Below are 13202 nucleotides of genomic sequence, written 5' to 3'. Positions count from 1 at the left end.
ATCTAAAAATGCGAAAAAAATTCGATATAGAGATTCGCAATGTTCGCGCATTTATTTGCAAAACAATTTATACAATGCGATACGCTCCATTTGTTGGCGAAAATTCGTACGTATAACGGAATCGTCAGTTTAATCAAAAAATTTAATCCCGTAAAATGTTCCTTTAAACATATGTCAATTTGTGTATTTTCAATTTCGTTAAAACTCGCAATTGGCGACTCTCGGGCTTTGTACGGGTCGCGCTCTTTGTGCGACGCGCGCGATTTGCACGCCGGCTTCCGGCGCGGCCCTGTGCCTGCGGCGATGGCGATGGAGAGAGTGGCAGCAGCCTTCCCTTCCTCACCGCCGAGAAACTTTTCGTTTCAAAGTACGATTACCAACGTACCGTGGAAAAACTTGTATTAAGACGTTCCCCGAGTTTTCGAGATTTTACGGCGCGGACCGCAACTTCTAAATCGGCCCGTAACCGCTACCGCGCCGACAGCGGCACGTAGCTTTCGGGGAGATTCTCACTCTAATCGAGATATTGGGAATAGCGCGATACGATATAATGCAGCTACGACATTGGCATTATCTCACAGTTTCTTCGCGCTTTTGAACGGAAACAATTTTTTTAATGCATTATATAATGCACGCATCAAATTAAATAGATTTCAGTGAAAGAATTTTCAGGAATTTTGCCTGTCACTAATAATTCCGAAAAGAATAATTTATAATAATTTATACTTTATGCCGGATGCGATAATGGCGAAAGTTTTCACTCTGATTAATCGATCATACATAGGAAATGAGACAAGTTGGTCAAAATTGGTGAGAGATCCAATGATTCCGCAGTCGCTTCTACTTTCTCATTAGCGAAAATTAATGGCCCGATCTCCTAATAAAACAATCTCCCTTTCTTGAAGATGGCCAACCGGTAAGTCATTAAGCAACAAAGAAGAATACTGATTATTAAGAAATCTCCGCTCGAACTTTTTTCTGAAAAGTTGATGCCTTTCATGCCGCGCCGGCTTGATAAATGTGTCTTGTGGAAAATAAATTAATTTTAAGACTTAAATGCATAGTGTGTCATATCTGAATTGTTGATCAAAATCAATTATTCTTTTTTTTTTACTTTGAGGAATATAATGTATAAGTATATATTTTACTTTCACATTAATAATATCAAATGTCCAGAAATTATTGATTTTCTTAATAAAATGACACAGTGTACAAAAAATAAATAATTAAAAGAATAAAAATATTTTTAAGTAAATTTTGAATTAATTAAATAAAGGCAAATAAATAGGTTTATTTCATTTTAGGATTGTGTATGTATATGCATGTGCGTAATAATTTTTGCAGAAAAAATAATTAGATACTGATAGAGATTAGCTATTAGAATAAAAAAAGTATTATTATTTAACTATATTTGTTGATGAGGCATTACATTTTATTAATAACAAAATGTTTATGAAGTAATGGTTAAAATATAAATATGTAAAAGGAGTAAATAAGAAATTTTAAGTTAGATATTTAAAAATATAAAAAAATAATAAGTAAAAAATTTCAAAAATACAAAAAAAAATAATAAAGAAAAAACTCTCATAAATTTTCACGAGGCAGACAGGTGTGACAAATATTGTACCAGACTTTTGAATTTATCTATTCAAGGAAGAAGATAAAGCGAACAAAGCGTTAAACAGGCTCTCTTCTGTATTAAAAAAAAAAGAGCTAACTGATTCAAAGGTATTTTAAAGGAGGAACAGAAGAAAATGAGCTTCGAAAATAGTCTTTTACAATCAGGTATACACCATAAATTCCTACCTGAGCCCGAAGACAAATATTAGCAGGTCAACGAAAACTTCAAGATCTTTTATTTGCTAAGTGGGCTCACCTTCGTTTTCCAGAATTTTAGGATAAAAAAGATCGGCAACGGCAGCAAAGTGGCTAGTCCGATTCCAATTCCAAGCGCGCCCGCCCAGACGGGGAATATATAATCGCCGTAACTCCCCCGAAAATCGGTTTGGTCCAGTTGATATCCAAAGACTCCCTGCGGATAAAAGACGAAGCGCAATTGGATTGGTTATCTGGTTTCCGGTGTAGCAGCTGGAATTGTGCCGCGGCGGGCGATATATGTGCGCGAGAGCGAGGGCACAATTATCAATTAAGGGAGATTTCGAATTTTTAATCAAAACTAACTTTCGCGCCGGGCACCGTTCGGCGGCCGTCGAGGGAAATATTTCGATCCCCGCGACGGCGCGCGAGCGGAAAATTTCAGCCGTTATAAATAAAAATTCGCTCGGCACGCCTCGACAGGCAGCCAGATTAATTAAGCAGTTTGGTCGTGGGGAATACGACGCTTTGCCTCCAAGGGACGCGAATCGCCAGGGCCGCTGAATTTTGCGAATCTAGAGCTGGTAATCTTGCCTAGAAAGTCTGATAGAAATGGATTTAAAAGAAATCGACGCATTCTGGTCCATAAAAATTCAATAAATAAATAATATTCAATAATAAAAAAAAGTATAAATGTCGAATTGTTTTCATCCGCTATTTTTAAATTGCGAAATATATTTATAAACTTTCGACATTTGACATTTTACTCCAATTATATTATATTTATAATTTCTGCATAAGAACCTTCATTAATTAATGAATAATCATTCATTAAATGAATATATGTAAACATCACATTGCTGTATTAAGTTATATACAAAAACACACGTACAAGCGCATATAAACATCAAACTGCTACTTGTATATGTGTTAAATTTAAACGAAAGCATATTTCCAGATAAATTTTCAACTATTTGTGATTACTTTGAAATTATGTTTGTTATAAGAGAATGTATAAATTTGTTAATATTATTAATAAAACTATGATTTTGTAATTATTTGCAAAACAGCGACTACTGTCATGATAAATTTATTCAAAACAGATTTTCTACAAAAAATTGTTAAACATTTTTATACTCATTATAAAGTAACCTGTGCAAATTGAAAAATTGCCGGAATACTTCTGAAGTTTACACACGCGCGTTACTACGCTTTAACAAGCTCCTTGGCGATCGATAACCTAAAGCTTTAGTTTCATTACTTTCCATATAAATTCGATTAATCGTCTCCGCGCGATGGGTCGGGACTAATTTACGGTTTATTCTCTCTCACTATGTCGCTGAACTTTCCGCAAAGTTTACAGTCAATAAAGGTAGACTCCTTACCTCGACGGGATTAAGCATCATCTTCCTTTCGTTACTACCGCCGATTGTATCATAACGATATAACATTGGAGCTGCCGCTAAAGTTTTAATTGTTATGTAGTTTATTCGCGATCGTGTAGGGATAAGGACCGTAATAATTTATTTCAATAACAATGAGGAATCAAGGCGACGTAAAATCACGGTTTATGTATTATCCGAAGGACAAAGTTTTATTGCTTCGCACGACGCTGTACTCGAAAGGATTCAATCATTGATTTTCACAAAATTCAGTAAACATCGTTTTAACAATTTCGTTGCAGATGTAAAGAACGTATATATTATGAAACGTAACATAAGTTATATTTCAACATCTTTGTTTGCTCGTTTACTGGCTTTCATTTTCTCTAGTTTCTATTTTATTCTCAAATACAAATCAATACTCAATTTTATTTTTATAAATACTAATAATATTATACATTACACTAATATAAACCATTGCAATTTGCAAAAATGCATATTTAAATCTGATATTGAAATAATAAGATTCTCAATAGTCAAAATCCGTTCGTATCTGACCTTTTTCTGTGACCTGAAAGATCTATTTTGGTAGGCACCCCGCAGCGAGAAAAGAATTTAACGGTTGATAAAGCCACTCTGTAGAAGGTAAAATATACTTACGAGGCAAGTGAGAGGTGCGAGAGCGACCCAGCAGATCCACCAATAGCCGTGAAGGAAACGGCCGAATTTAATTTTCATTTCGCCGAGATTAGCTAGGAATCTGTTACAGCCGTAGAACCAGGAAGCCACAATGAGTTCTGCGAAGCCGATCAATAGGATCGCCCAGGAGGCGGTATGCCAGTCCATCAGCTTGAACAGGTAGATACCGCCGTCGAATACCATCGGAATCGCCATGAACCAGCAAGTAACACATATAGCCAGCACCACGAAACTCTCGTATTTCCGCAAATCCGGACGCCAGTCCAGTATGGCGGTGTTTATCGCCTGCACGCCTGCAAACTGTGCCGTAAAAAGTAACGACCGCACGGCCGCGCATTTTCCTCCTTCTTCGACCCACCCCTCGCCCCCGCGCCATTTCCTCTTTTCCTTTCCCACTTTCTGTTTCTACATCTCCTATCTTTTCCATTTACTCTTATTCTCGTAGCAATAAGTAGGTACGCGCGTTTTCCATCCGAAAGCGTCTCTAAATTTAGGACACGAGAGCGCAAAGGAAACCGCCCGTCTCTCAATCGACATTTGCGATTACATTAATATAACGAAATGTACTCGCCCGATCGTATTCGCATGCCATATTCACGCGGCATATCTTTTACGGTTTTTCCTCCGCAACTCGTCGCTCGTGGCCGCGCCACGCGGTATCATCGGCGAACCGCTGCGGAAAACGGAAGAAGAGAACGGGGTCTGACGGCCACGCGAAGAGGGGACGAAGGTGTGGATTTCACTCCGAGACGGCGAGCCATAATTCCTTCCGTGATATACGAGCCCCGGGGTGAAAAGATGGGAGTCTCGCGATGCAAAAGCAACGCGAAACGATCGCCGTCCGGCTACTCGCCCTCATCCCGGCGTGACGCGGCGGCGCATCCCTCGCTCTCACGCCCGCGGCGTCTTTGACAAATACGACCGTTTCTCAGGGCGCTTCTGAATGACGCCTTCTTAGCACCGAGAGACGTGAAATCCTCGCGAAATAACCACGTCGATGAGCGATGTGAAAGCTGATACACAATAACCGTATATTCCGCGAATCTGTTTTTTTTTTTGTAACTTTTTAACGGATGCGCCATAACTGCAACGATCTACCTGATGCCCCCCTCCCCCGTTTCATAAAGCGTATACGTAGAAAAATCGGATATCTTATCGCGCGTCTACTTCATAATGTGTATTATTAGCGTGTATACTATAAGAAATTGCCCATATTCAATTAGACAATTGATTACGATTAGTAAAGTTAGTTAAAGATTAATATTTATAAAATGTCATTATGTGCAAAAGCATAGAAGTTTAAATACAATCTTAAAATATCATTCAAAAATTTAGAGCGTAATGGTGGAAAGTCTTTCTCGAGACACAATACGGCTTCTTTTTGTAATTATTACAAGAAAGTGTCGTGGAATAAAATACTAGCTATTTACACTTTTTATATTACAAAATTAATCTCTAACATGAAATCATATTTACCTTTTATTTGGTATATTTGTTTATAGTTTTTATGTATTGATCAAAATAATAAAAACGAGATAAAGATTCTGAATTATGTCGCGAGAAATTCAAGCCGCACGGTCATTATTGTACGTGTCGCACGCATTATTTTGTTCCAATGCTTTTCCGTTACTCTATTCTACAATACAACATAATCAAAAGTTCGCGCAAAGTGCAAGAAGGCGAAAGTCAGGCCATCTTGCAAATATACAACTCGTTGGAACAAATGCAGTTAGCGGGACGATGTTTCTCGTTATGCGAAGGAAAATTGAAATTCACATCTCTCGCTTTTCCCCTCCTCCTCCCCCTGCTTCGCCCCTATCTCTCAGCCGAGCTCATCGCATTAATAATTATTTTTTTTTCATCACCGTAAGTGACGAAGAGTGGAAGAGCGCGTTTTTTTTTTGCTTGCACGAAAATGGAAATGAAATCTTTTATAGTCCGTTTAAATGTTCGTGCGATAATATTTCTCGCTCGCGTTTATTGTCGCCGCGGCCGCGAACGGAAGCTCGTAAGAGCAAAAATATCACGCAATGTACACCTATACTTGGCGCGAGACTGTACACGACCGCGCGAGTTTCCTGATGTTATGTATATAAAGCGTGAATCGCTCGCGTGCTTACCTGACTACCGAGACCGAGTATGAAGAGCATAACGAAAAACAGGATGGCCCAGAGATTCGGCAGTGGCATCTGCACCACCGCCTCCGGATAAGCGATGAAAGCCAGTCCCTCCGCGCTCTGGACCACCTTCTCGATCGGCATACCCATCTGCTTGGCCAGGAATCCGAGTATCGCGAATATCACCAGACCGGCGTAAACGGACGTGAATAGATTGGTGCAGGTGACGAGGATAGCGTCTCTGAAAACAGAGGAACCAAAATTCAAATTACCGTACGTACTCGACGAGTATGTACATATATATAGGATGTTAGTATAGAATAATAAATTCATTTCAGAGAGATGAGATCGTACAAGCAATAAACGTGTGTCACTTTAAGAAAAGCGCATTCATCTCTGTCCCTCTGAAATAGATTCCCCTAATCCATAACTGTATCGAATCCTTTTCTGTTTTGCCGGTCTCTAATACAATTCCCAAAGTATATCCCTCATTTTTTTCTCATCTTGTGTATCAAGGACATTTTTCCGCCTGTCTTTTAGGTATAGGATACCACATACGCGATTCGAGAATGTCACGAGTTGCTATTATTATCCAAAAGGAAGCAAATATAGGCAAACTATTATATGATTACGTTTACAAATCGTTCTTACCAGTTAGATTATTACGCGCACTTAATTATTTACGACGGCTGTCGTTTACGCTCCACGGAATTTATCCTTATTATTATACGTTATATAAGTATACTCAAGCCTCGGTCTCGGAATTACGCCAGCTGGTATCGCGCGACGACACCCGGCCACCGCCCGTCACCGAAACGACGTCGTCGAGTCCCCGAGTTAAAATAAAATATGCAACGATTGCTGTGTCGTAAAGAGACTGAAACGTCGCCGAACGATGAACCAGAAGATTAATAGGCGCTCGAAGCGCTTAGTCAGTGTAGTTAATTAAATACACGGTCTCGCGATAAATTATTCGCGCGATTCAAACGCGCGACGAATTCGTATATACGTCCGTCTCCGTACAGGGTGGGCGCGTGCAAAACCATCAGACGTTCTACTTCTTTCCTTCTGCTTTGCTATTAATGTATCCTATGTTCGCAAACGACCCAGCTCTTCCTTCCCTTTTATCCTGCAGACGCATGCACGTTCCGTTTTAGTATAATCGCACCTGTGACAATTGTTGGTGAAGGTGCTGTAGCTCGAGAGAGTCACCAGGGATCCGCAGCCGATGCCGAGCGAGTAAAAGATCTGAGAGGCCGCGTCCGCCCACACACTTGCGCCATTCAGCTTCGAAAAATCGGGATATATGTACCAGAGCATGCCGTAATCGGCGCCGTCCAGCGTAACACCTACGAGATTATCTTTCTGAGACACAAGAGAATTATATCTGTTTCCACATTAGTGTCGCGCGTATTTATAAAAATGATTTATCTTGGCAAATTTCCGTTGCTAAAACAAACAATTCAAATATATCGGATGTAACACAATTGGATATTTTTCCGTAAATTTAGAAAAAAAGTTTCGACTACGCTATTCTTAGCAATTAACGGAGACATTTTACTTGAATAAAATAAATGGTCATGCTTATTTTTATGCTTTTAAAATTGAGTTTATATTTTCAACTATAACTGATATGCACTATCGGTACTAAAAATATACAGTTCACGTTACGTATAAATTTTCTCAGTACTGCCATTTAATTGCATGCAATAATAGATATTCTTATATAAAGATACTAGTCCTGTCAGCCAGATTTGCACGACGGCACTGTGCCGCCGATAAGTACTTATTAAGTCGCAAAGTATTAAGTTTGTATCTAAGAAATTGCCTTTTACTTTTAAAGAGTGCCAAGGAAAAATGTGGGTGTGCGCATGTATCTTAATGCATTAAACTCAAATAAAAATATATATCTACATTTATAGGAAAGCCTTAGCTGTAGGAAAGCCCGCCTCGCGTTTCTGTTTCTTACCGCGTACTAGAAGAATTGTGAGAATGACGTAAGGGAAGAGCGCGGTGAAGTAGACAACTTTGCCGATAGTCTGGATACCGCGTACCAGGCATAAGAAACACACTACCCAGGCTAGCGTGAGGCATCCGAATAGTTCCCATCGTATGCCGCCGAAGTTTTCCCACGTGGTGTCTTCGTGTAGACCAAGAACGTAATCTCTGGACGCGATCGACAATTACACTCTTTGTATAGGCGCGATCCTCAACAATTTTTGTTTCGCTCCTCAACGCTGAACCAGCGGCGTAAGGCTCGATTACCGATCCTCCCGACACGATGCAGCGCTGATGGCAATGTAATTACCGTACCTGAAGTACTCCTCGGACGACAGTGTTCGATTGTAGACATCGCCGAACACTTTGGCCTCGTTTCTCGAGGTGGACAGACAGTGGGTGGTATTATGATCGTCGTAGCCATAGCTGGAACAGACCGTGCTAATAGCCGTGCAAGCCTTATTATAAAATATAGTACTTGAATTATTCTTCTTGCACTCTTCGTTCTGAAGGCTGCTGTAACAATCTATCGACATTGGCATGAATACACAGTTCAAAATTAAATAATTATGACAAGACTTAGCCTCTTGCTTCATTAATCTCTAATAATACCCTCTTATAAGAATGCTCTATGATTATTCGGCTATTCGATTAGAATCAAAATTGCGTAGTAAGCGACATTAATTTATATTACATTGTATAACAAAATTTAATTAATTGATACCTTGATAACAAAAACATTTTTTTTACTAGATTTGTATAAGTCGTTCTTTGTGCAATTCTAAATAATGTAACGACAAAACAGTCCAAGAAGTTACGTGTGACGCTAGTAAACGTTTAGTCACGGTAGTACGGTTAACTACGAGAGCTTCCTAAAGTTAAAGTTTCAGTTAAATCTTTGCTTGTCTGAGTGCAACAGCGATAAGTAAAATGTTTATTAGCGCGCCGGTCTAATTTTACTTACCTTTCGTGTTGAAATCGTTGTCGCAGTACGCCCAGGCGAGTTTCGACGAGAAAGAAGCGAAGGTGTAGAATAACGTCCACGCGATTATTACCATGTAATATATCAGCACAAAGAAGATGACGATCAATGTGCAGTGACCTAACCCGTGAAAAGCCGGTGCCATGCGACTGAAAGCCTTTATGGGCCCCAGTCTAGTGTACTGGCCCATGCAAAGCTCCAGGAAGAATATAGGCAAACCCATCGTGATCAACATGAGAATGAAGGGTATCAAAAAGGCGCCTATAACAATTTAATTACGCAATCGCAGCTTTCTAATGTTAATTTGGAGATGTTTTTCTTTTCACAGCGCGCATAAACTTATAAACTTTTATTGTTATAATGCGCATCAAATATAATATAAAATATGCTAAAAAACAGTAAATATAATTATAATAACAGTTAATATTCCAATTCTCTAAACGGAGGAAGTGTAATTTTACTATTAAAAATATAATTTACAACTTTTATCTTATCGTTATTATATACAGATTCTTTTTAATATCATTATATTTTAAACTTATCTATTTTAACGAATCCTTCGTACTGTTTTTCCTACTATTATCAATCAACTACTTGACAATTCTTTTCCTACGAGGAAAATCAACTATCAAAGTAATAAGTAGCACTACTTTAAAGAGCTTGATAACTTATATCAAAGATCTAATTAATTAAAAAGTGTTTGTTCTAAATCATTCTTGTTGCACCAAAAAAAAATCTCTCTCCGGATCCTTTATTTACGGCGGCCATATTTGAATCCCCGACGCGCAATCCTGAAGTTTACGTATCAGTTTTTAAAAGTTTGTATCTATAATTTTTCGACGCCGTGTAAGAACGAAGATACTGTGCGGCGTCGCAGCATGATATACAGAGCGTTCCAAGTTTTAACAAACTGTAACTAAACTGTACCATCGTGTTTTACAAGTAAAGAAGGCGAGAGAGAAAGAGAGAGAGAGAGAGAGAGAGATAGAGAGCAATTCAGATAAATACAAATCTACAGAAACTTTATTCAACTTAGAGCTCCAGTGTAAGCTCTGGTATAAAATTAAAGAGATAGAAACATCAACTTCTCGTCTTCCAAATCACTATTATATTTTTTTAATACGAGCCTAATTTATATTAACGGTTTGTTGTACTTCTTACTCATTTAACATGCCCGCGCAATTTCGTCGTGCGACCTGAAACACTCTGTACGACGGGTATAATACGACGGTCGCATCTGAAGCATGTATTTCCCATGTATACCATGGGACAGATGCACACGTGGACCAACGCGGTTACGGGCGCGTACTACGTACCACCACCGTTGCGATATATGAAGAGAGGGAAACGCCAAACATTGCCGATGCCAACGGCATACCCAATGCAGGATAGAATAAATTCGATCTGGTTGGCCCAGGCGCCTCGCTTCGGTTCGTCCGAGTGCATCACCAAAACACCGCCAACTCCGAGAGAGACCCTCTTCACCTGCCAATAACACACGGGGAGCACATTATATTTGCATCATATAAATTATCGCCAAATCGACGATGGAAAGATCTGACACCGTGCAGACACGTAAGCGATCGAGAAGAACTGCGGGAAAGAAGAGCGAATTTCAATACTGGGACGATCTTCGACATATTTATACAACGAGATTAAATACGAATCGACTCTAATTTATCCCTCAGGTTTGATAGCGAAAATTTTTAATCTAACCAACAGGGTGATTAAAAATAAGATTTCATAATTATATAGCAAGAAATTTTATTAATTTTTTGATAAATAATTTTAATTTTGTTAATTTATTTATGAAAAATGTAATGACAATTGTTCTAACGTGAAAGAATTAAGATGTGTTCCTATCTTCAATGCAAAGCTTCACACTTTGTGTTCTATAAATGTAAGAAAAACAAGCATTAACATTGTTTTATGTTTCGAAAAAATTGTCTATAAAACATTTATTTTAATCTTTTGATAAATACTTATACGAAACTCTTGAGAAATATTTTACGAAAAGTACAAAAATAATGAAAATGTAAACATTTACTTATATCCAAACTTAGTTTAGATATCGAAGATTTAAAAAATCAGGCTTAGATATGCATTTACACAAATAATTTATAACATGAAAGCAAGCACGGATTCGATATGGAAAAATATTTGTGGACATATTCGTCTTGAGAAGTATTTATCACCGTTCCAGGTGATAAGAAGCGAAGCCAAGCTGTATCTGTGACCTGCTTCTCTCTCTGTGAATTACGAAATTGCTGCAATAATTAATCACAGCGTGTCACTCATCAAGACGTGTTTGTATAGGGAAATGACTAACCTGGGACGTTTTCCTGGATTCTGTCATAATGAACGTGGTATCCGATTCGTCTATCACGTGATGACTGAGCTTCGGTCTGTCCTCAACACCGCGACTGATCTGGGCGTGGACGCGATCAGACGGCTATAATAATATATAACGACGACAAGATAATCCGAATTATCTTATTATCTTATTGATGTTGATTATATCGAAAGATAATTTCCGGATCCACTCAATCGGCCCTCACTCCGAACAAATAAGTTCGATCGCATCTCGATTGGTCTGCGCAACGCGACGTTCAATGTTTTCATTGAAATCTGCACTATGAGATATGTCGCAGTTGCTCAAGGAAAATCTGATAAGGTGTCGCCCAATTTGCAGATAACGAAGTGCGCTTCTGAGAATGCCGATTCATCTCTCCAGTCACTTCGACCAAAGCTGAACGGATGTGCGTACGCGACAGTTTTTTTTTTAATGATTGCTACTGTAGAAATATTATAAAACGCTTAAAAAAGAAGAAATTTGTTTGCTCAGATTCAACATGCAATAATTTAAAAGTTAAGAACTGCATGTGTTTACATATATGTATTCTTCCTGTATTCATAAGCTGAAGCTTTGGAAAAGCCCGTTTGAAATTATCGTGTTATCAGACGTGAAATCGACTTTTGCAAATATTGTGAAGTAACAGAATTTCGTAGCAATGTGCAATGTTATCTAAAGATAAGACTGTAAGAAATCTGCACGGAAATCTTCTCTTTTTAACTACATTCTCTATTTCCTTTCTTCACTATCTGCTTAGATACTGAATGTATATAAGAGCCGCAAATTTCTCGACTAATTAGAAGTAAATTCTTCGTTAGGTCACGAAAGACTGTACAATACAAAAACCATAATTAAATTGCAATTACTTTTTTCAGATTATTAAACGGGAAAATGCACTTAAAAAATAGTCAAAATATCAATTTAAAAAAGAATTGTTTTTATAATTTATTTCTTGTACATTTTGAGTTTATGTATGACTATTTTTGGTCTAAATGTCTAAATATCTAAAAAAGATGTTGAATACGTAATTTTTTTGCAATCTGAATGTTTAAAAACGGATAATCTAGATTATCTAAAAGCGAAAAAAAAATTGTTTTAATCTGTCAATTGATTTATCTAGTATGTACTATTAAATCCTTTGGCTAAAAAAAAGAAATAAAAAAAGAAATCTTGGCGATGAGTAAAGATAAAATAAGAACTAGAATTGATCTTCTCATAAAATACGTGACCTAATATATCACCTATACAACTCAAAAGAATTACCAATTATATAAGCAGAAAGTGAGGACAGACTTTTTATTTCTATGCCACTATTCTGCACTTGCTTGCAAAAGATATAGATCTTGTGATTTTATATTTTTTAAATTTAAGAATTTAGAAAAATAAAGATGAACAACTTTATAAGCACCAGAGAAACTTCTTAGGATCGTTAGGCATAACTGATTTATCTCGCTATTATCGTTACTGCAGCTAATAAATCCTTTGGCTAAATAGAATAAAGGAATTCTCGGCGATGAATGGAGACAAAATGAGAACTGGAATTGATTTTCATAAAATATACGATCGTCACCTATACAATTCTGAACAAAAGATTTGCCAATTATATGAGTAGAAAGTGAGAACAGACTGCATATTTCATACCACTGTTCTGCACTTATTTACAAAAGATATATAGATCTTGTGAATCTATGTTTCTTAAGTTTAAGAATCTAGAAAAATGAGGATGCACAGTTTTATAAGCATCAGAAAAACTTCTTAGGATCGTTAGGCACAACTGATTCATCTTGCTATTGCTGTTACTGCAGCACCTTCATCCCGGCTCGTTCATCCGTAAGATCATTTCTTAATTTTCCCCT

The 13202-nt window shown here is 37.8% G+C and overlaps 1 protein-coding gene across 1 annotated transcript in view; it reads right to left on the bottom strand.

Moving 5' to 3' along the window:
• LOC105452480 (sodium- and chloride-dependent GABA transporter 1-like) overlaps positions 1–11616 on the bottom strand; it is a 12935-nt gene extending 1319 nt beyond the window's left edge. Inside the window, exons 1-9 of the mRNA XM_011693604.1 lie at positions 11323–11616; positions 10310–10478; positions 8976–9254; positions 8327–8537; positions 7983–8179; positions 7182–7362; positions 6017–6254; positions 3858–4196; positions 1877–2032 (exon numbers count right to left, since the gene is read on the bottom strand). Coding sequence (XP_011691906.1) covers positions 1877–2032; positions 3858–4196; positions 6017–6254; positions 7182–7362; positions 7983–8179; positions 8327–8537; positions 8976–9254; positions 10310–10478; positions 11323–11349 — 1797 coding nt within the window. The 5' untranslated portion in view covers positions 11350–11616. The remainder of the gene's footprint in view (positions 1–1876; positions 2033–3857; positions 4197–6016; positions 6255–7181; positions 7363–7982; positions 8180–8326; positions 8538–8975; positions 9255–10309; positions 10479–11322) is intronic.
• Between the last annotated feature and the right edge of the window lie 1586 nt (positions 11617–13202).

The sequence above is a fragment of the Wasmannia auropunctata genome, unplaced genomic scaffold (genome assembly GCF_000956235.1).
Source record: "Wasmannia auropunctata unplaced genomic scaffold, wasmannia.A_1.0 LD336031.1, whole genome shotgun sequence".
In the NCBI taxonomy this organism is placed as follows: Eukaryota; Metazoa; Arthropoda; class Insecta; order Hymenoptera; family Formicidae; genus Wasmannia; species Wasmannia auropunctata.
Note: the sequence above shows the minus strand (reverse complement) of the source record. Positions and strands in the feature narration are given on the sequence as shown.